The following is a 25489-nucleotide window of genomic DNA, read 5'->3' as shown; positions in this document are numbered from 1 at the left end:
ATTATATTATATTATATATTTATATTTATTATATTCTATATTTATTATATTTTATGGAGTATTTAAATAATTGAATTAAAAATTAATAAGTAATATATTTTATCAACAAAGAATTTTTTTATTAATGAACGTTTTTCTTTCGGATAATATTATATAATCTGTTAATGAATTTTGAAGATTAAGAAATCTATTCTTTCTTAATAATTTTTAATATATGACTTTTGCTTTACACATTCAAACAATGTTTCTTCAGTGACACGTATGATACTTATTATATAATTGACAGTTAAAAAATAATCTCTTATAATGCCATAAAATTCTTCGTTTAGCAGAGTATTTTCGTGCGTATAGTAAAGTTAGTAAAAATTGATTTGATAAGCATATATTGTCGCATATATTTTTTAATGTACAATATTTACTTTTATTAAATCTCTGCTGTATAGTTCTGCATGAGTATAGTTATGCGCTTTGCCAGATTATTCGCTATGCTTCTTCGACGTTCTGTAATTTCTAAAATAAATTTAAACTACATGCGAAATAAAATAAGTTTTCCCATCTTTATAGAAAAATTGAAGAGCGAACGTTAATGTACGACTTACTCATTCAAAGCAAATGGTTTACAGTTCACTGGTTAGGTGTTTTGAATAGACTGAATATGCCATATTGCGAGATTGACTTGCAATGCCTCGCAAGCTATTTGCTTTCGTGATTTATTCGTTTGGAAAAGGAAATTCTGTCTCAACTCGCCTCGAATTATATACGAAGAATCTCATACACTTTAAAATTGAAAAGTTTACAGTAAATTAATCAGAGAAACGTCGCGATGTCTTTGATCGGATCGGATAGACTTTTTCGATCGGTTCTCGTCTCTCGAATTTTTCTTTCTTTGAAAATATTTATGACAGTGATAGTTATCGCAATTATACGAAATTGTCAATTAAAAACCGACGAAACAGAGAGATGTTTTGTCTTTGCTTGAGTTCCTATTAGCTCTCTTTTACAGCTGATTGTTTTCTTTTGATAAATAGGGAATCTAACTTCGATGACTTTGACTTTGATATATGTTGTTAAGATCATAATCCTAAATGACTTTTAGAAGGTTTTAACCGACACTTGTTGTTTAATAAAAAAGTTATTAATTAAAATTGAATTTTACTTGCAATTAATCTAAATATCGCATTACATGTTGATATATTTGCATGCTCTATGGCTATATACGTATGTGTTATCAAAATGCATACGAAATTGTATATATTAGGCTAATTTTTGCAACTTTGTTCCGTAAAAGCTATATCTCGGATTGATCAATCATTAATTAAAAAGCTCACATAAATGTAAACCTACATGGTTTGGGTTGAAACCTCGTTTCGCGTGGAAAGTTATAAACCCCTGTGAAGTATAACTAAAATTGTAAACCCATGTTTAACAGTTATAAACATATGTGGAATCTCGCGTGTTGGTTTGCAATTTTTCACGCGGTTCAACGCAAACCTATTCATCTAATTTTTTGTTGAGGAGTTCCTCGTAGAAGAGAGGGCGGAACCCACTACGTCCATACACGCACTTTACAATACAAAGCGAGATTCCACATAAGTTTATAACTTTCGTGAAAATATACACACATTATATTACTATTTAAAATATTAAATAGGATAATTAACTTTGATTATTAATAATTTTTGAATAATGAATGATGATTATAACCTTCTGAAGGTCACTCAGGTTAAGGTCATAACTTTGACAACACGTGTCAAGGTCATTGAAAATAGATGTCCTATTATCAATATTTACTTCATTTTTATAAAAATTTTTTAATTTTATAAATTTGTATTTTGTATTTGAAGTAGAAATTGATTTAAAAATAAAGACATTTTAATTAAATTATATTTTAAATACAATTTGATAAAACCTTAAAAAATTTATAAAAATAATGTAAAGATGATTCGAGAAAAGCAATAGCACTTAAAATGTAAAATATTAAAATGTTGTAATATGACATTTAAAAAAATAAGTTTGATATGGTGTTTACTTCAATTTTGAATAATTTATAAAATCTTAAATTTTATTATTATTATCATGTACCCATATTTTGAGCGAAGCATAGACAAATTCTTTTATTTTGTAAATAAAATCTTTGAATATTTTTTGTAAGTTAATCACCTTAAGAACGAAAAAAAGATGATTTATAAAAAGTTATATTGCTGTTAAATAATCGTTTAATCTTTCCGCAGCGATAAATTTTCACGCGCGCGCATGTGCAGAATTTGCGATATAATCTGCAACGGTCTGTAACAAGTTCGTCACGCTATTCGCTAATCGAGCATTCCGGCGATAAGCTGATAATATTACATCAATAACGTACAGTCGTATTATAATTAAATGTGCTATTATTAAAGTTTGTTCTATAGGGGAATCTGGGGTATAATGAAACCATGGGATATAATGGGATGTACTCGATATCTTTTTACAGATATGCTAATATGTAATGAATTGTCAGACAATAGTTACTGTTAGATGTATCTTATTATATATTGTTATTAGTTGTCATATTATTTTCACCTGAAAATTGCTAAAAATTGTTTAATGCGTTCACTTTACTGTCCGCGAATGAGTTACAGATTCTTTGGTATGTTCGCATAAGGTAAGCAATAACAAAATTCTATTTTTTATTGTCATAAGTACATTTATCTTATTATATAATCTTTTCTTGTTACTTTAGTAAAATCTATACAAATATATTGATTATCTGTGATATTTTATATTATCTAAAGTAAATTTATGTACTTCGAGGCATAATGGTGCACTGGTGTTATTTTATGTTTAAAATGATTCATGTGTAAGTGTAGATAAAAATGATGAGAATTATTTTATTTGTGTTATCTTCTTAAACACATTTTTATTTATGTTCAATATAATAACAGCATACCTTGTGTATAATGTATCAGCATTACATATAGAATTATTAATAAAAAATTAAAAATTAAAAGTGCAACAACATATTTTTACTTATATTATATGTTCTAAATCACTTTTAAGCAATGTTCAATATTAATTTTTTAAAAATAGACAAGTTTTCTGTGGTGTCCCATTATGCCCTGCATAAATGACATAGTGAGGTTACGACACACTCTCACAAAACAATAATTTCGTCCTGTTAATCTATACTTTTGCAGTAAAACTTAAGTTTTCCTTATAGTAAATACTTAAAAAGATATTTTAATATATAACAAAGTTGATTTATTTATCTTTAATATGTTTAAAACTTGAAAAAATCTAACCATAACCATTATACCCCAGGTTCTCCTTATATGTACTATACTCAGATTGCTACGTTTTTTTGAATTGTAAAAAATCTTGGATTTTTCTTTAAGATTAATTCTGACATTCTATTTATAAGATTTATTTCAGATTATTGTTATTTATTATACAATAATTATTATGAGAAATGTATGCGTGACTTTTCAATATGCTCGTGGAAATTGGATTTTTCTTATATTGCTTATCTCATTTTTTTATATTGTGTTTCAAAAAAGACATTAAAATAATAGTAGCAAAATATATGCAATATATAATACACGACTGAAATAGTTTTAACATTAATTTACTTTACAAGCAACTTTAATTTAACTGATAGTGAAAGAATTTTTGTTCTATATAATATTAATTTAGTACAAAATTTATGAAATATTATTATTTTAAAATTAGAATAAAAATTTTTATGCGATATATATAATAAATTTATCTAGACTATACATCTAACAAGTATAACAAGAATAAAAGGTTTATAAAATGTTTGAAAAGTGCTACACATACAATAGATGTTACAATTCAGAATCCATGAACGACCGTCTGTTATCTTTTAAAATATCCCGATCATCGAAGTCTCCAACAGACGCGACGGTTGTTGAAATCTCCGCATAGTACTTGTAAAAATAGACTTTAGTAAAGATATAAAATTTAATATATTAATTAATACTTTTATATTTGATATATAATAACACAAGCACAAATAACTTTTAGCAACTGTGTCTTTAAGTATCAAAATTGTCAATAATAATTAAGAAAAAACGATTGCGAAAAATATCAATAAGTGAAGTAGCGATTTTTTTTACCACAAAAGTAACCAACAAAAAGTAGTAGATATTCTATTAAATTGTATATAGCATCCCTCGGTGTGTGTGTGTGTCACACCAGCGTGCGGTTACCAATGTTGCGGTTGCAGGAGCCATCTTGAGTTGACAACAACAGAGGCGGTTCGCAAAATCGCATCAAGTTCCCTTGTTTGTGAGTTTAGCCGTGAGTTGCGGTACGGTTTGGTGTCGAAGCTCCTTTGGAATCTGTCGGATACCGAAATTAGCAAGTTAATACGCGAATGCGATGTCAGCGCTGTGCAATACGATGCATTGGCCACGTATAATAAGTTCATTATCTCATGCAAAATAAAGATTATGATCTAATTTATGATGAATGGTCATAGAACGTTGAATTTTTATACGGATCAACGCTCACATCCGCTTTCAATCATCCCTTATTCTCTTCGGCGATGTTTTCGCCTACCATTCTGGGGATTTGCGAAGTTCTAAAGATCTCCCTTATCAAATTTTGAGAGGAAATGAGGATGTCGCACAAATGGAAATCTAAAGAGTCATTAGTTGCATGATTGCGCCTAAGATTATCTTACGTTTTGTGGCAAATTAAACATTTAAAGCTAATTGTAGGAAACTATTGCGGATTCATTTTACTAAAAGCAGATTTGGAAAATATTAAGTTCAACGAAGAGATGAAAATGGAAGGCTGAAAACTATATCGATAAGTAGAGAGTCTTAAAAGAAGATATGATTTGGACATTGACAAAAATATTTTAAAAATTAACACAAAACCAGAAATTAAAACTGATTGTTTTTCTTTAAGCTTCTTAAATGCAGTAAAAAATAAATGATTTTATTTAAGCTAAATATTATAAATATTTGTTTATATTAATCTGTTAAAAAAGAATTCTTTTTGCGATCGTATTATTAAATTTTTGTCTCAAAAAACATTTCTGCTACGTGCTATTTATAATGTGCGTTACTATTAAACGTGCTACTGATAATCTTGTTCATAAGATTGCAAAGCGTAATATTGAGAGAGAACTTGAAACCTTAGTCTATCTTTTTTGTCGATGTACTCTTTTAAATTGCGTTTGCCAATGTAACCAACAGTTTGTAAATCCCGGAAGCGGATATTAATAGTCATGGAGTTTTCGAAAAAGTTCATCCGGTTATCGTCTGCAGCCTCTGTGGAGCTTTAAGCTGCGTTATTGCCTCAGTAGAAAAAAAAGGGTGATTTCTCCGTAGAGACTCTCCATTAAGAGATGAGCATGGCTGTTGCATTGCCAATTTCTTTCCGGAATGACGATCATTTTTCTGATGAAAATAAAACCACATATGAAAAAGTAGATATTGCAAAAAATTTATAAAAATTTTATTATATTTAAAGAAACAAAACGATAATAACACACACACACACACAAAATCAATAGAAATAGAATTACATTTGGATTCTGTAAATATGATTAGAGTCAAATTTAGCTTTGATTAAAATGTTTTCTTTGAAAAACATAAATGATTAATAATTTTTAATTATAGTCACGTAATTATAAATAAAAATTTAAATTTTAACGTCAATCAAATATTAAGATTATAATTGTAAGAAACGTATTTTGATTGACACAATACTTTAAATAAAATAATTAATTTTGCATTAATGATTATTTCCTAACAATTATTAACAAGATAAATAATAATGTACTCGAGTTTTTATTTTTCTTAAATTTTATAAATTATATATTTTTTAAGTTTTGACAATATGACAAATAATCAAATAAAATAATTCATCTCTTTGTACGTAAAAGAAATATATATAAGGTTTAATATTTATAATAAAAGGCCAATTCATAATAAGAGCATCGACAAAAGCCAATGCAAAATTTATATTTTCCTCGAGGATCTTTCTTTTCGCACTTCTTTATTACCCAGCGACGGTGATTGCATTCGGAAATTGATGCATCATGAAATCAGTAAGATAGCAACTTGCACAAAGTAGATCATTTTAGATATAGAAAAATTGTTTTCGTAAGATTTAGTCGCATTGAAGAATAAATAAAAGTAACAAAATTTCCAATTTTAACTGTAACTAATAACGGCATTTATGTAACTTAATCCATGTTTTTAATCTTTTCAATTTTTCATTAGAAATATTTATAGGAGAACCCATATCGTGTGGAAATAATAACTTAATCTTTAAACAAAGTTAACAAAAAAATAAGTAGGTACTTGCTATATGTATGTCACTATAGTACAATATGTCCACTGGTCATAATTCTTTGTCGTTATATGAAAAATGTGTTGCTTCTATTATTAGCTGCAATCTAATTAAGTTACTCGAAATTGTTATTTGAAGATTAATTGGATAAAGTTAATCGAATGCGCGTGTTAGAAAACCTAAGTTAAGCTTATCGTCATGAAGAGAAAAGCAGATACGAATGAGTCGCATATAAATGAATCTTTACTGACCCAATGGTCAAAGATTCGAAGGAACTCCTCATCAGGATACATTGTGGTAAATTTTCTCGTAATCGTTGAGAGATCGATAAAATCGCTTGGGGTGTAAGCATACGAATCTATTGATTTATCGAACACTTTCCCAAAGGAATTTCAGCTGGCTATAGAGCTAAAATGAAGGATTTGTGAAGACACGTGAGAGTCCTTTAGATTTAGGTAATCTGATACAAGTGACATGTTTTTCGCCTGGAGATTTTCCGTTATTTTTTGTCACGTCGAATAAAACGAGTTGAAGAAGGTAAGACAGGATCAACGATTATTTAAAATACTCTGTGCAATATTGTCCTAATTGTATTTAAGCTGCGTTATTTTCGGTTTTTATAAATTTTCCATTCCACCTGCAAAAATTTTAAAAAATTGTACATTAAATTAAGATATAATATGAAAATTCGATTGTTAAAGTTAAAGGTAAATTCGGATTATTAAAGTGCATCGAAATAAATATATATTTTACACCAATGTACAAAATAATATTACATTTATTAAAAATATTAATTAATCAATATTAATTTTGAATAGGCGCGCGCGCGCGCGCGTATCAATTTTATTATTAAAATTGTAATATATGCTATATAGTTATTATGGAGTTATAATAGTAACTATTATAAATTATTTTTTAAATATTTTTATGCAATAGTATATAGATATTATATTTTACATTATTTCTAATGTGATATACCTATCTTTCTTCTCTTCGAATTTAACAACTTGAAAAGTATCAGAAAATAAAATTTATTTTATACTTGTTCTATTAAAATAATGATTAGATATTAATAAGTGTATAAGTATTAATTATAAGTTAAAATAAGTTAATTTGAACAGGATAAAATATATCATCTCGAAAACTATCTTGCAAGATAATTTTAAAATAAAAGATACAACTTAATATCGCGTGAAATGTATCATGTATTTATAATATTATCTATATGACGATTATTTTATTATATAAGATGATTTAAGATAATAAACATGGATGAAAAAGGCTGATAGATAGAACTTAACGTATATTCTGTCTATATATATCATGAAGCATCAGTAAAGTATATATACTGTTAATTGCTGTTGAATATTCCGTGATAAAACGAGATGGTAATTAGTAAGTGTTTCAAGACGCGGCATTATTTAGGACGTTCGCATAAATGAATACCGTTTAAAATTATTTGAGTTAGTTTAATTTCTCAAATTTTAATCTATAATATAAATTTTTCAAGTTATGTTATATCTTATACATAATAGAACGCGAAAATATATTATATTATTGAATTGATGTATTCGAGATATAATTTTAGCAATATTATAATATGTTATGTTGGGAATTCTATAAAGAGACTAAAAAAAATAATAAAAGTTGATTTGGCAACGAAATTAGCTTTTATTTTTTTATAAAAAAATTCAATTATAAATATCTTTGTATATACGTATACATATATATATAGTATATATATAAAAGCTGTTTCCTGTCTTAATTAAAAATTTACTTGATATATTATAAATGCAAAACTTTTATCATCTATCGTGCTAAAAAGTCAGTCGTTAACATCAAAGAGACGTATAATACGATGAAAGGCTGTGGTTTAAGTAAAAATGTAATATGCGCGTCACGTTCTAAACGAAGTGCAAGAGATGTATCTACATCGAGTCAGTCCGATGAGTCCAACGATGAGACGAAGAAGTTCTTGATCTGATTATGCACGTATTCATTTTTTCTGTCTTGCGACTGAAGTTAATTATTGCTGGCGCTGATGCGGCAAATGATATTTTTTATGAAGCAATCTAGAAGATATAATTTCCGATTAATCTTCTCGAGTAATTTCTTACGCTTTTATACTCAGCATGCCGTGATTTAAACGTAGAAATTGTTTTGGTGATTAAGTAAAGTAATATTGAGTACAAAGTTTTTAAGAAAAATAATTAAATAAATCATTGTTTTTGTTTATTATTACGTGCACAGCGAATAATACGTGTATAACAATGTAGGTATAAAACATGTGATTTTTGCTGATAGAAGTTTTTTTAAAATTATAAAATTATAAAGTTGATTTTAAACACTTGATTATACATGAAACTTACTATTAACTGTACAAGATACTTTATAATAATAATCATGAATAAAAAATAATTTTATGAATAAAAATAGGTTGCGAGGATCTCTTAAACTCCTAAATTTCTTAGATTTATTAGTGCGTATTTGTGTTCATAGTATTTACAAAGCTGCTTTGGAAAATGCAGAACAGCGAAGCGCATGTTTACTTTTGAAACGTTATTCACAGTTCCTACTTTGATAAAATTGTCGCTGGGTATGTTGAGCTGTCTTCGTAATGTTCACAGGGAAATGTCTGGCAGCAGCTTCTATCCTTCCATTTCATCCTGGAACTGGTCAACACGATCCCGTTCACAATCACGGTAAGTCCTTAAGAAAATTATATTTGCGCTTTCTACTTTTAACATTTATTTTAATTAAGCAATAATAAAATAAATAATGCATTACTAATAATGTATACCTTTCTATATACATTTTTTATTTTACAACAAATTTCGTTCGATTCCATATAAATAAATTGTCAGATCGCTAATTTGTACAAATATTAATGTATGCATTTTAAAGTAGATTAAAGAAATATGCAAAATAGACTATAATTTCTTTAAAATTACAAACGAATTGTTTAATTTTTCTGAATATCTGTAATTTTATATGTATTTGTTTCTAATATATCTATTTTCTTAAATATTAATTATTTATCAAGAAATCTTAATAAATAATTTAAATAAATAGTAATTGTCAATTTTATAGTTAAGAGTTGAAATGTTACAAAATACAATAAAAAATTTTTAAAGTGTATATATACCTATACATATATGTATGTATAATATATATACATATATGTTACGTAAGTCGTATTCGCGTGAAAATATATGAACTTTATTCGTATCAAGTTGCATACACTTGACTATGATGTATGTATCGATTTTTACATGTCCCATAGGGAATAACCTTTATTTCACAATGGACAATACGTAACGACATTACGTGCATAGTTATTGCGCTTTGGAATTTAATTAACTTAATCTCATTAATTTTGGATTACGCAGTGACGTGTAAACTAGATATATAAATTTCTATATAGTTATATCTATTTATAAACATCGTACCATAAAAATGTGAAAATCGCAGTTATAAAGAGAATTGAAGTTTTAAAATAGCATTCTAAGAATAAATATTGTTAATTAACTTTACATAACATTATAATTATTTAATATTAATTTTTAAGAAAATAACAATTATTTAATTGTATTTAAATTAACATACATTTGTAAAAAATTAATGAAATTAAAAAAAGTAATTTCGAAAAAAATAACAATAATCTTATCTTATAATTTTCTAAATTCTTATCTTTACTCTCTTCTGTTGAATTTTGAAATAAAAGACACAAAATATGTGTACGTATATATAAAATGAAGGAACTGAATTCTGCAATAAAAAAGAGAAAATATGATGAGAAAAATGTTTCAGGAATATATACTTAAACTGTTAACGATATATGTAATTAGATATATGACATTTTAAAATTACAGTGAAATTTCATTAAAACTAAGTGCACTTGCTAGAGTTTACTATGCAAACGTATGCTCTGTTGTCTAGGTAATATGATGTGAATCTTTGATGCTGCAAAGTAAGCACAATGAACAAATTTATGTTCAAACCAAGCAGCCACATTGATGTTTACACCATAAATATCTGTAAAAGCAAATAGCAGACATAGCATTTATGGTCCTCATACACAATCATAGCACAAATGCTTGTCGAACTAATGATCGAGTTAATTATTATGATTCACAAGAAGAGAGAGATTAAATGTTCTCCTCAATAAGTACATGTAGGGACAATATAATTCAGAATTGTTCGCGAAGAAGAATTTAAGCATGTATAATATAAACATACATGCGTAATTTTATTACGCATTATAATTTATGTATACCTACATCAAAATGATTTTTTTGTTATCGACATTTAATTATAAAAAAACATTATTCTATATTAATTAAATCAATCGAAAATAATATGATATTAAACTTAATTTTTTAAATAAATAATTTGTTGACTTAGAGGAATATATTACGTTTTAATTAAAGCGATTAAATTAAAAAAATTAGAGCTAATTAAATCCGTAATAAATTTACAAACCAATGAAAGTGCAGAGTATTAATTACAATTTACAACGGATAGAATATTATAATAAATGGTATAACTGAAGATATTTCTATATAATATTTGCAGTTATTATACCCACCAATGAGAAATCTGTTCATTCCGGTGTTCCTAAATTGCTGGTTGGCAAAGCACTCTTTGGAAAACATGTTTGTAAGTATCTCATTCAATCTAGCCATAATTTACGTCAAGCTTAAATTTGATTTGCGGTCGATGTAATTACATTTCAGAACGACCTACACCGAGCAATGCAGAAGTCTCAATCGGCATTGAGTCAACAGCTGATGATCCTTAGTGCTACGTTACTGTGCCTTGTCTTTACTAGGTGAGTTCTTTCAAATAAAATATTTATTACATATTTGTATTTTTAAAAATATATAACTAAGACATTATAATTTTCTACGTCTTTACTCGTTTTTTACTTTTTTCTCTTACAATATATGATCTTACAATATATGAAGTAAAAACTCAGAAATACTATTCTTTATGTATCTATACAATAAATTATTTAATTGTTTCAATTAGGCATTTATGATACTTTGGGTATCATAAATGTTTTGGAACTATTATAATTAACAGAGATAATTATTCGCGAATAGACTTGCAAAGTAAGTTCGTACTGCTCGCTTTGTCCTACTTATTCGTTCATCAAAGATACATTTCTAGTAGAATAGTTTAAGTTTCAGGAAATAATATTCCTATTTTAGGAAGAACTAACTGAAGAGTGCTCCAATATTCTTGAATTTTTAGTTGGCCATTATGTATAAATAACTTATTCACCCGAATTAAAAAATTGCATATGAAAAGATATACAATTTTTTAATTCGGCTGAATAAATTATTTGTGAAAGTTTTTATAGAACTTTTATATAGTTAACTTTGTTATATTATAGATCTTTTATATAGACCTTTTATATAGAAAATAAAATATTGTGGAAAAAATTGTTTAATTATACATATATAATATTGAGTCGAGACGAAAGTTCTTAGCGTGGGCACTACTTTATTTGCATCACGCTTATATGTTAAAAAAAATTAGCAATTATATTATTTGATAGAGCAAAGTTTCAACTGTAAAACTGTGTTTTCTTAATTTCAGTAGAATGATTTTTAACGAAGTTATGAACAATCAAAATCAAAATGCTCTTTTTATTTAATCTGCGATAATTCAATAACAAAAATCTCGAGAACATTTTAAAAAATCGATTTTGTAGAAAAACTTTGAGTTTTTGTTAGAAAGTTTAAAATTTTCACAAGTATTTTTTTTTATATGTGACAGTCTCACAAAGTGAGAACAAAATTTTCCACTTTGTCCAACTCGTAGTTTTCTATATATAAACATTACCAAACTTATAGAAACTCATAGTGACTTTCGAAAGTAGTGATTTTAAGCTTCAATCTTTTGTAAAATTTAAATTTAAATCATTTTTAATGAAGTTATAATTGTTTGAATTTTGAAATTCGTAGTGCTATGAATTGCTTTTATCCCGACTCAATATTATATTATAGGATGATAATTGCAATCATATGAAATTGAATATTGTTGAATAAAAGTTAATTTGGATTTAATCAGAAATATTATAATATCTTAATTGTTAGCAGATTTATTATTTAAAGCAGTAATATTAATTCAGCATGTAATATATTCATGCATAGATATATCAATTTTGTTGAATTAATACTATTAATAGTGCAAAATATAATGTCTACTTCAAGATTGATTTAAAGCAACAGATTTGCAGTAACATACATGCAAACAATCGTGAATTGATATTCGTAATAGACTTAAGTCGTAACATTGCCGTAATGAAGTTTTCACCATGGCATTCGCACGTTATTTAAGTTTACATAACGAACGTATTTCATTTGTCAGCGTGCAGGACTTATTGTATTATCTGAATAACGAGAAAAGTTTTCCACCTGAAGTACGAGTTCGTATTTACGAATCCAAGCCGAAGATGACTGCGGTTCGTCTTGTTTAATCTTCTAATAAAGTTATATCTGTAAACCACGGGCAGAGAAAGCTTAGATTACGAAAATGAATGAATAGTTTGCATGTATGACCTTTGCCATTTTTACTATATTACAAATACTTCCTTAAGTTTAACTAACATTCAATAAATTAATAATCAGCATATTGAAATATAATAGTAATGATAACAAAAAAAAAAAGAAAAGCAGAGAAAGAGAGAGAGAGAGAGAGAGAGAAAGGAAGAGAAAAATGCTAAGAAATATTAAATAATTATAAATTCTTAAATAATCTTTTGTGCAAACATATTTTTTTTAATAAAAGCAAGTTCCGATAATCTTCATTTACTTATATGATAAATTAAAAATATTTAATCTACACAACAGAGAAATTATAATTTTTAATATATTTATTATATATATATGTATGAATTAATAAATGTATTAGCAGTATATATGTACATATATAAAAAATTAATATTTAAGAACTCTTAAAAATTAAATTAAATTTTCTATGTGTCATCCTATAGACAGAATGAAATGTCGCGATGAGCAATTTGCAGCGTGAAAAAATGTGATTTGTAGCTGAAAAAGATTTGCCACGGGTTACCAAAAATTGATATCGACTGCAGGTGCAAAAAAAAACAAATGCCTGTCATACGCACAGGGTGGAATTCGTAACATCAATCGTCATCGCATATAGACGTGATGTTGTAAACCGCGAGTAATTTGCAGCTGCCGTTCTACAATATGAAAAAAAATTCTATGAATTTATACACAAACTTTTGAACGGATAGCGATTTGCGTCGTAACTACGAAAAAAATAACAATTCATCACATGCATCCGATACCGTTTACCACTTTAACTATAAATCATAAGAATTTTGGCATACGTAAGGATTAGGACATTAAGACAAACTATTGGAAAATTTGCGAAACACGTTGCACTGCACATACAATCTTGTTATTTTGAAAAACGAACTGTGGTTCTCTCTTTTCTAATTTTTAATATTGTTTAAGCAAAATGGAAAAGTTTATGACATTTATTAATAACTGATTTTTACTAATCGTATTTAAACGATCTGATATATAATATGTATTTTTAATAACATTACGTTAACAAAAAATATTAAAAGAATTATAATTTTTTAATTTTATTATTGCATTTTCAAACATTTTTCACATTTAATATACAATATTTATTACATGCACAATTGGAGAATTTGTATTGAATTTAACACATTTCACATCACTTAAATGGTTCACTCAAATTTTTGTGTTAATGTAACACAAGATGAATATGCTAGAAAGTAACATAAATATTATATAAAAAAGTTAACGCAAAAATGTAACACTGAAACAATTTGTAAGCAATTGTATTCGTTAGACTTAACATTTATGATATATTAAATTAATATTTCTATTCACTTATCTTAAAATTTATATTTTCAAAAACATTATTTTATGTTTTTTCTTACTCATAAATTGTATTATTTTGATACTAAGAAATGTTGAACATCAGTTTAACATAATATTCGAATAACATAATCAATTATATTAAATTAATACTTGGATTTATTAAAAATTCGACACAAAATTTTAACAAGGACTTAATGGAACTTATAACACAAATGTTTTTACTATGCCTACGCCTTTTCTAATATTTATATTATATATTACAATATTTTAAATCTCAGATGTCTGTCAACATAATTGAAGATCTTTATATCATCCGATCATTCTGATGATAATAATAAACACATTTCATTAATCTGAAGTATCAGTATCATTATAGCATCCATCGTGATAGTATGTCACCAGCGATTTTATTCAAAACGGAAAGATACAGAAACAAGATTGTATTGATCACTTTCATTATTTCATCTTTTTTTTATGCGATCATGCATAGAGTTTACATTTTACGTTATTATGCACACATATTATATTGAATATGAAAAAAAAAAGAATAAAAATGCATAGATCTCTCTTGGTAAATCACTTTAGAATTAATTTAACATATAGAAACGAACGAATTATTGCAACCAGTAGCTGTCCTTCTACAATGTTAGGGACGAGTGAGGAAATGACGAAACACACCTGATCGACCCAGATCGCAATGTGGGACAGGCGTTAATAAATAATCGCACACTGGCTTGTGCAGATGGATTGGTATCACCATCGATCGCGACGCTTTATTATTTACGGTGTGATTCTAGAGCGGCGCACTTGCCAGCTCGCCCTTGCACAGCCATATTATCTACGCAAGGACAAGGAGTAAAGTGTAGCACGGTTGCGACGGTACAACGAATCTGCGTTGCGGTGCATCGAAAAAAGTCGTCGCACTTATTACCGAGACCCAAAGAAATATACAGAAAAGAATGAGTGATTGGCTATTGGAAGGAGTTACGAAATTATAGGATATTTGCGCACGGAAAAAGATGCTTCCAGTAAAATGCTTGCTATTAATCGAAGACTGTTGAGGATTAAAGATATATGATAAAAAGTTTTTATAAACGTAATTTTGAAAAATTTTTTGAGAAACCGACGCATAAAAAGTTGCAAAAAATTAATTTTCTTAAAAATTATAAATAATTTTAAAAAATGTTACTTTAAAAAAAATCACGTTTTGTCATGATTTGGTGAAAATCAAACAAGTTTTTTTAAAAATTCCTACGACACTCTTTTCGTAAATGGTAACGTTATTGATTTAACTTCCAAACAAAATAAAAAATTTTTTTGGAAGTAATAGCAAGAAAATCAAGTTTTTCGTAAAATTGTAGTTTCATTAATTTAATACTTTATAAAGAAGATTTTTAGGTCTTTTGTGATATTCAATTTATAAATATTTTTAAGACATATACTATTGTTTAGTTTACGTGATAAATAGAAAAAAATATTGATACTCTTTATATCAATATTTTACCTTTAATTATTTTGAAAAAGTGTTATATACAGACAGAATATCATGTCACTAACCTTTGTGCATACAAATTTTATTCTCATCTTGGCATACATTTCATTATCCTTAATGATATGCAAGTTTACCTTTTACAGCTTTATGCTATCATAGCACTTGTTATTTAATACAACACTTTATACTAATTAGGCTAATTATTATTATTATAGCATCTAATTTTGTTTTCCTTATTCTAACTATAAATGTCATTATGCAATCGTTAAGTTTTTTAAGTTTGTAATTAAAAATGTAAATATTTTTACATTTACACAAAGTCTTTAATCATTAATTAACATTAACTATTAATTATTATTAGAAATAAACATTAATATTATCCCGAATAGGTAGAAGTTATTTGGACTAACTGTTTATTAGTGGAATATCTGCTAGCTGTTAGATGATTAAAATAAATTCCCTTCAAAATTAATAGAACAAGCATACAGTTGTATTGCAAGTAAATTGCATGAAGTACACTTTACATTTATAATTGTAAAATTAAAATGACGTGTATTAAATAAGTAATATTATTTTCAAAAAAATCAAAAAATGTTTTTAAAAAGTTATATCATAAGTACCTACCTACATACATATGTACAGATGTCTAAAAATTGTAAAGAATCTCAAATTCTTTATTAATATTAATTTTAAAAAGTACCTGAATGTCTTTAAAACTTTTTATCCTATAAATAAAATTAAAAAACTCATCCTGTTGAAATGAAGTGAAGAGAGCTTTGAGACACAATTTTTAACGACTCTCTTTTAACGGACAGTGAAGAATTTATCTCGATTATGTCACTTGTTTTCGTGAAATAATAATGTTTGATTGAATTGAAACCGTCACGTACACGCCGACGAGATTCGTTAGTGAAAACGTTACTAACAAACCACGGCGTTTGAATAGGGAACAATGAAAATTTTAAAATGTGTGACTTTATTATCGGTTCGTACGCGAAAACTCAGCAAACTGACGTATAGAGATGTTGAAGATAAAATGACGGTTTTTTTTATTCTCACTGTAATATCTTCTCACATTCGACGCTTTTCAGAGCCGCCTTTTGAAAATACATATTCTAACATTTTAATTTTTCTATATAATTATAACTATAAAATTTTATACATATTCTTGTAATACATTTATTAATTAATAATTATATATATTGAATTATAAATTTGATAGATTTTTATTACATCAAAAAGCATATAAATCTTTGAACTTATTAAAACATAATCATGTAATAAAAGGATAATTGTCAATATTTAATACATATTTTTAAGGATGTAGCTGAGATATTTCAAAATGATAAGAAAGTTATGAAAAAATTATAGATTATTTTAAATCGCACTTAAAAATAATAACAAATTTTTTTGTGACGGTTTATTATCTGGATCATAAGTTATTTTAAAAAATAAGTAGTAGTACTTTTTTAAATCTGTGCTCTCATATAGAAATGTGTGTGTGTGTGTATGTGTGTAAATATATTATAAAATAAATAACGAAAGTCTCAATTTTTTATATAAGTGTACTTTATATATAATATTTAAGATTACTTATGTAAAATTACATTGCATAAACTAGTTGTCCAGTAAATAAACAAAATATTTATTTGTTCTTTGTAACTAATCAGTGAATCACAATGAAACTTTGCATAAGTTATTTATTATTTTCAATACTTAAAGTATTTATTTAAAAAATTTAGATTTTTGTTATCATTTTTTAAATTTTGGTTTATACAATAAGAACATATATAATAACAAACAATATAAATAAAATATAAAAATGTGTTATTTAATAATAAATACAGAATGTTATGAACATAATTTTTATATGTATATAGTTTGTGTAAAGTATAAATGTTAATACAATAAAGTATAATGTTACATATGTAAAAATGATTCAGATACATCCTTAAAAATGTAGGTATTTAAAAGACGTACAATATAATTCTAAAGAATATAAATCACAACAATGTAAATGCCTGCAAAAACATATTGGGTGTTTTATAAAAGACACTAATCTAAATCTAAAATAAATAATTTCAGATTAGTATTTTTTAATACATATATCTAATAAAATTTATAACATGAATATCCAGTGTAAGTTCTTACAGAAATTTACATTGTTGTAGTTTATTTAAAAACATATTAGGTGTTATTTTTAATCTATATTTTTTAAACCAACATCACATAATAATAGAATAAGAGATCGGCAAAAAAAGAATTACGCAAACGATTACAATGGATACTGTACCTAAAGTTCTATTATTAGAAAATTATAATTAAATAGAAAATAATATTTCAGTTTATATTGATAAGTAGTTAAAACCAATAAAAAACAATGACGATTTGCTGTGTAATTACTAATATATGTTGCATATTTATGAAATTATATTTTTAACAAATGGTAAAAGTTGCAAGTCAATTCGATCATGCATAAAACATGTTCGCAATAGAATAGCTGTGTATTTATGATATGCTATATTTAGTATACTAGTGAAATATATGAAATAGCATCGATCCATTTGTTGTTAATTAACGTGCGATGGGGCACGCTCGATTGTCACGACACGTCAAACGGAAGCACGATGGTGCGATGGTGCAAGCGGATAAAGGAAGGGAGGAAAAATGAACAAGGTGCACAAATATATACGTCGATATAGATATAGAAATGGGGCCGTATGCATAATGGATATCGGGCCGTTTATAAACGCCGGTCGGTTTATACTAGGCGATGGTTTCCTCGCAATCAGGTTCAATCTCTTCCTTTTCTTGCACCGCGCCGTTACATCAATTCCGTTACGATCGAAGAATGATCGAGGGTGCCGTTTTATCTCGCTTCGAGTGGTCAGGCTAATTGTGCATTCATTTCGTTACGGCGAGAGGAGTTACCGAATGAAAAATTGCGAAAGGAAAGATGCTCTTCGTCGAGTAACATAAATCTGTTTGCTTAGATCGGAAGTCGACGACGGATTAATTAAGAAGCAACCGAAGTTCGTTACGCTAATTGCGTTATGCTAATTGGTTTTTACAAATCTGCTAACAGCTAGTGTGTAATCATACGTTAATTGATTTGATGAAAAGAAAAAAGTTTATCGACTGAAAATCTTTATCAATGTAAAATGAATAACGAAAATTATTCAACTATAGATAATTAAATTGTTATTTACAAAATACATGGTTGAGGTTAGTGATAAAAATTTATAACATAAAAAACATGTACTATAACCCGTCAAAATTTTAATTAAAATTTTAAATTTAATAGTTTATTATTAAAAATATTAAACGCACAAATAAATTTACAAGTTGCAAGCATTTGCATTTGACAATGTTTCTAAAATATGTAGTTTAGTCTCTATGTTATAATTTGTTCTCAGATATTTATAACTGTTATACATAAATAAATATTTTGTTATTTAACCGTAAAAAATTGCAAAAGTTCATATAAACAATTTATTCTCTGTGCACCGAGGAAAATCCGGCAATAATTTTTTATTTTGAAAATAATATATCCCAAAACGTACTGTTGAATATTAATTTCTATTGTAATATACTTTTTAATGTATTTTCAGTTTATATAACATACAATTATTATCGCAAAAATTTTTTAACGTTTTTTATTTTGTAATCGATATATTGTGATTCCATTTTAATTAAATAATTAATTTATACTTCTCTACAAACTGTATAGTTTAAGATAAATACATAGTTAGATAAATACAAGCATAGAATTAAAACGCATTATGTATTTTATTTTAGTAAAACGTATAAATACGTAACAAATAAATACATATACCTATATATTTAAGAATTGAGTATATTATCTATTGAAAATTATAGCTATTAGAAAATCCAAATTTACTTATATTTAAACAATAATACTTAGTTTTTGAAAATTTATTATTTTGTAATTATCATTATAAACATGCAACGATGAAGAAAATTATTTTGTAATTATTAATGGCTCAAATTATGGTTTGTATATACATGCTCTCAAGTGAATGACTATAAATTCCTGATTCTCAATGGCTTGCAGTTTAAATGCAGGCAACATCGTCTGCAGAACGGCGAGACTACAGAAATCGTGAATTTACGTTAATTACAATCCAGCAGCATTCAGTTATAAATGACGTAGCTTTATGTAGGATGCATGTAAAATAATTACAACTGTCCCGATATCTGCTTTCATAGCCATCGTCGATTAATCGTAGGGTGATCCGATAAATGTTCCATTTCAGCGTATGCGGGATCCAGCATTTCCAGAGAGCAGGGCACAGGCATTTGAATCTATTTCAAAGTACGTACTACGTTGTGGTTACATTCTCCACGGTGGGCTATGGGGATATCGTACCGGACATTTGGCCTTCGCAACTTTATATGGTCATTATGATCTGCGTGGCTCTCATAGTTTTACCAACACAGGTGCGTATATAACATTATATATTCATAAATATCAATAAATTGATAGATATTTTATAAGTTTGAGACATAATATACATATATGAAATTTAACATATTCTGGTATACATATATTTGTAATATGAATTGTCAGAAGACTGTAAATATTATATGTATCTAGTTTCAGAGTTTTAATCTAATCGTTATTTGGCCTTATATTTGATTTTTTATTAAAAAATTAAGTTTAAAAAGTAATAAAATCTAATTTAATTCTTTTGTATATGATAGATATATTATTGAATTGCATTATTGATACATGGAATCGCATTTTATTGACTGATCTGAAAATTTAAAAGACATATGTAAATACACATATTGTGTATAATTTATTAAAAAAAAGTACATGTAAAAATAATTCTTTATGGTTGGTCGTAGTAATATAATACTATTCTGCAAAAAGATGCTAGTATTCTAACAAAATCGCGTAAAGGTGTAGTGCTGCTCTAAACTCGTATTCATCTCGTTTAATGTGCGTCAGTTGTGGCCGTTACAATGACGTCCGCCTCATGGACTTCCTTTATAGACGTTATTTTCGAGTCACGCCCTAGGAAGCCGTAAATGTACCGAAACAAGACTCGTCTTACCGACCATATTGCTACGCGGTTGACCCTCGTTGTTTTACGAATATTTATTATTCCGGTCGTTAGGAATGTAACGCTTTTATTTCTCATGTACGAGAAATGTGCGTCGAGCAAGAGATCAAGTTCTATGTATGCTTCTATGTCATCATAAAAAGAATATTGATTCCGCAAATAATATGCGATGCAGATTGTTAAGAATCAGAAATAACGGTATCGTTTAATGAACTCAGTTAATTTTTTTCTAATTAAGATTTTAATAAAGAGTCAGTTAAGAAATTAGTTTACGTTAAGAATTAAAGAATCCTCTTTTTTATTATAGTTAACATTTAATAGGAAACAAATATAATAATTATTATTATTAATATTAATTTTTATATTATTTAACTTCAAAATATATCTATAAATCCAGCTATTCAGATATGTAATATTATAATTATGAAGATATATATATATATATATAAGAGAAAAGTATAAGAGAATTTTAATTAAATTCAAGCTCGTTTCAGAATTTATCATTATTTCTCTATTTCTTTAATATTCGTAATCCTATATCGACAGCATTAATGTTATCTGCGTTGTCTCTTTGCTCTAAAGAATCTGAGATCTGGGATTGGGTTGCAAGAAAAGACATTTATCGATCTGACAACTGCACGTGCTGAGATTTGTGTATTCTCCAGGATGCATATTACCATGGCAACTTTTCTTTTGCAATTGATCGTTGTAAATATCAAGAAAACTTTCTATTAGCTTGAGCCTTTCACATTACTATACGTCAAAGTCTCGTTAGCCATGTTATTTGCGAATATTACCTCATATCACGTTATATATTGTGCATTATATTATATAAGAAATTGTGCTTTTTTCGAAATATTTTGTGTATAACCATATATACAAGATATTTAATAATTATTTCATTCGTGTGCAGACAAAATAAATTAAACTGAGTAGAAAAGTTCTGTCTTTTTTTTTGCAATAATTGAATTTTTGCAATAATTAAAATTTTTCGCAAAAAGCAACAAATCTAACAAGTAAGAAGATAAATTTTCGAGAAATAAAAAACTTCTTATCTTCAAACTGTTTATTATATAAATGTGGTAATTTTTCTTCAAATAGGTGTACAGGGTGATAAAAAAAACCATTCAAGATTTATATGGTAGATAATACACCATACTGAATAAAAAAGCCTAAGTAAAGATCGAAAACTCAACCGTTTCTAAGATATAAACAAAAATGTGTATATAAGAACAAAGTTTTGATGAAGAACGACGCATTTAAAAAAGAAGAAAAAATTTCTGGACTTGTTTGATTCTTACTGAAATTTTATGTTTGCTACCAGTTTTTATCTTGTAATAGTTTTTAGTTATCTGTTTTTACAATATTAACAAGGATGAAAAAGGAAAAATACGAAAATAGCAATTTAAAACAATCACAGAAAATCAAATATTCGATCCTGATTTAATTATTAACCATTGAATTGATTTAGCGCTTAATGAAGATTCGATCGACCAAAGAATATTATTAATTGCACAAGAGCAACTCGTGTCTACTCATTGTCTGTCGGCGTCGACTGATTGCATAGCATTCAATACAGAAAGCCTCGCCGATCTCTGTAATTTGTCTGTCAAATTGCCTGCCAATCGCACACGAGATATGTGCCAATTTGTACGGGTCAACACGATGTGTCAACCTCCTTTCTCTTCGTGTCTATCTCTTGCGTTTCCGTACTCGATTAAATTTGGTTTTGGACGATGGAGTCACGTCATTGTCGAAATAGCATAGACGTGTTAAAATAATTCAATGTGAAAGCCCGTATCTTTGCAAAGGAGAAGCTATTCTGTCCTATTAGTCCTTGAGTGACGAAATTTTACGGGAGCAATAAAAAATTTGCAAGTAAAAATGCAATGTACGATAATATACTTATCTATATGCTATTATAAAGGTGCTTATATGTAAAAGATATTAAAATTATCACAATCAATATTTCCATATTGGTTAAAAAAAATTTCAATACATTTATAAAAATGTTTTCTTGTGAATCTTTGTACAAAAATTTTGTGTTTATAAAGATTTTAATAGATTATTAATATAGTACAGAATGCAATATATATAAATCAATTTAATTTTTTATTTAATATAAAGTATTTTTTTTTACAAAGAATATAAAACTTATATTACATATTACATATTTATCATTTATATTTAGTATATAAACAATAAAAATCTTATTGGACCGTATATGTGAAAACACCAATAGGAAATAAAGACTCATAACGGTCGAAGCTGTATCTTTAATGCTTAAATAATTCCATGTGAATTTGTATATCCTATATATGTATATACATATATATTATATTTATGATCATTTGAGCTGCGCGCCGAATTAATTTTTTTCCCCGGACTTAGAAATGCAAACTAAAAAGCATTAAATTTAATTGTAATATTATTGCTACTGTAAAGAGATCTTAAAGGAGTGCTGGAGTGACCTCAAATTATCGCCATTAGTCGTATAAAAATCTCCGAATTAACTGAGCGAAATCAAAATTCCTTTTACTGGATTAAAGTAGACGCAAAATTAAGGGGTAGTGCAGTGAACTTTGTACACTAAAATAAAAAAAAGTTAAGTATTGTAATTTTTTTAACTTCTTTTCGATTTTAATATAAGATCCACTGCACCACCTTTTAATTTTGCGTCTACTTTAATTTCGCAAGAGGATTTTTTGTTCCATTTAGTCAATTCGAAGAATTTTTATACAACTGTAATGTCAATAATTTAGTCACTCCAGTATCTCCTTAATATGGAAATCTGTAAATAAATTTATTTATTGCAAAAAATATTATCTCAGCCGGGAGGTCGAACCCAGATTTCTTGCGAACCAGCATTCCGTGCAAGGGTCCTGAGCCTTTAGACCACTGAGACCTTAGTAATATTCTTCGCAATATATAAAATAAAATACAATTTTATACCTCAGAAGTAATGAAAGGATTGCACGATAAAAAAAGATTTGAAACAGAAATGATAAAAATAAAAAAGATTTTATTCTATTTTTTCAATATTTTTAATATAAACAGCTTCTGTGGAAAATAAGCATATAAACGTATAATTTTATTTTTATTAAAACGAAATTATATTTTTGTTTATTTATTTGATCTATTAATCTAATAAAATTTATATATAGAATAACGCGATTTCCTATTTTGATTTATTATGATTTATGCAAATATAAGGTAAATATTAGTTGATTGCATAATAATCTCATGTTGATTACAGTTCGAACAGTTAGCATTCACATGGATGGAGAGACAGAAGCTTGGTGGCTCGTATTCATCACACAGAGCGCAAAGCGAGAAGCACGTGGTAGTTTGCAGTACGACACTGCAAGCCGACACCATTATGGACTTTCTAAACGAGTTTTACGCCCATCCCTTGCTGCAGGTTAGGCGACGAACGAATTACATGTCTTGAATATTTCATTATGCACTAGACGATTTGTGATTTTGTAAAAATTCTTTATCAAGCTTTCAGTTTATCATAGTTAAAGTAGCTGACGCAATTAAATTTAAAATTGTTGTCATCGAACTTAATTTTAATCACGAGTACAACGCGATTTGTAAAAATTAAAAATAAATTGCTGAATGGGATATAAAAATGCAATTATTGTAAAAAAAATAATTTTAATTTTATTTTTTTATGAAATAATTACGAATAAAAATATCCAATATATTCCTGGTGCGCTTATAAAGATCTACGGTATTGCAATGACTTAAAAAATGATATGGAGAGCGTTAATTAATTGTATTATTTATCTTTCTATACGCTTTCGCTTTTATTTATTTTATCATTTTTAATGTTAATGATTGAAAATGATCTGAATACGAGTAGGACTATTATGTGGTGCTTTTATCACCGATGGAACTCGATACCACAATGCGGATGATCCTGCAAGTGCCAATCTGGGCGCAGAGGGTAATCTACATACAGGGCTCGTGCCTGAAGGATGGTGATCTTGCGAGAGCCAGGATGAACGAGGCAGAAGCTTGTTTTGTGCTGGCAGCGAGAAATTATGCTGACAAAACCGCTGCTGATGAACACACGATACTCAGGTCAGCGATAAATGAAAATTGTTTAGTATAACTTTCGTTAATAAAGTTTATAATTGCTGTTGTAAATTCCATCTTCTTTTTACTTTTCTTTTTTCTTAATAAGGGTATCACGTTATGGGGATTAAACATTGCAATTCTAATATTATTCCCGACGATCTATTTTACGATCAATCTCAGACATTTTTCATTTAAGTTTTACTTCGGAGTTAAATAGAAGTTAAGCTTCCCTGTTGACCTTAATCACTTAACTTTCTTTACTTTCAAATTCAATTGTAAAGCGCAGGTGACTTGTAAGCGAGCACCTTAAGACACCGGCTTTCTGTTCAGTAATTCTAATTAAGTCCTGAATTGGTAAAAGATCCGTAGATAAAATAAAATAGGAAAAATATGAAATGTATTCTAGATGTTAAAATTTTTATTCAAGAAATAATCAAATAATATTATACAAATAAAAATATGTAGTTTATATACGATTAAAAATATACAGGGTGTTTCCAAATTAAATGGCAAAACTTCGGGAGCGTGTAGAGGAGTAAAAAACTAAGAAAAAAAGTCCTATAGACATATGCTCCTTTTTGCTTTGTTTCGCAGGAAATCACGAAAAAAGAAAAAAATATATTTAA

At 27.3% G+C, this 25489-nt stretch overlaps 1 protein-coding gene across 1 annotated transcript in view; it reads left to right on the top strand.

The window, feature by feature from the left end:
- SLO2 (slowpoke 2) overlaps positions 1-25489 on the top strand; it is a 104453-nt gene that overhangs the window by 57070 nt on the left and 21894 nt on the right. The window contains 6 exon segments of the mRNA XM_018453866.1: positions 8931-9005; positions 10879-10962; positions 11040-11134; positions 19965-20148; positions 24034-24198; positions 24646-24866. Coding sequence (XP_018309368.1) covers positions 8931-9005; positions 10879-10962; positions 11040-11134; positions 19965-20148; positions 24034-24198; positions 24646-24866 — 824 coding nt within the window.

The sequence above is a fragment of the Mycetomoellerius zeteki genome, unplaced genomic scaffold (assembly GCF_001594055.1).
Source record: "Mycetomoellerius zeteki isolate Tzet28-1 unplaced genomic scaffold, Tzet1.0 scaffold415, whole genome shotgun sequence".
Classification (NCBI taxonomy): domain Eukaryota; kingdom Metazoa; phylum Arthropoda; class Insecta; order Hymenoptera; family Formicidae; genus Mycetomoellerius; species Mycetomoellerius zeteki.
The sequence above is the reverse complement of the archived record's forward strand: the minus strand, read 5'-3'. Positions and strand labels throughout refer to the sequence as shown.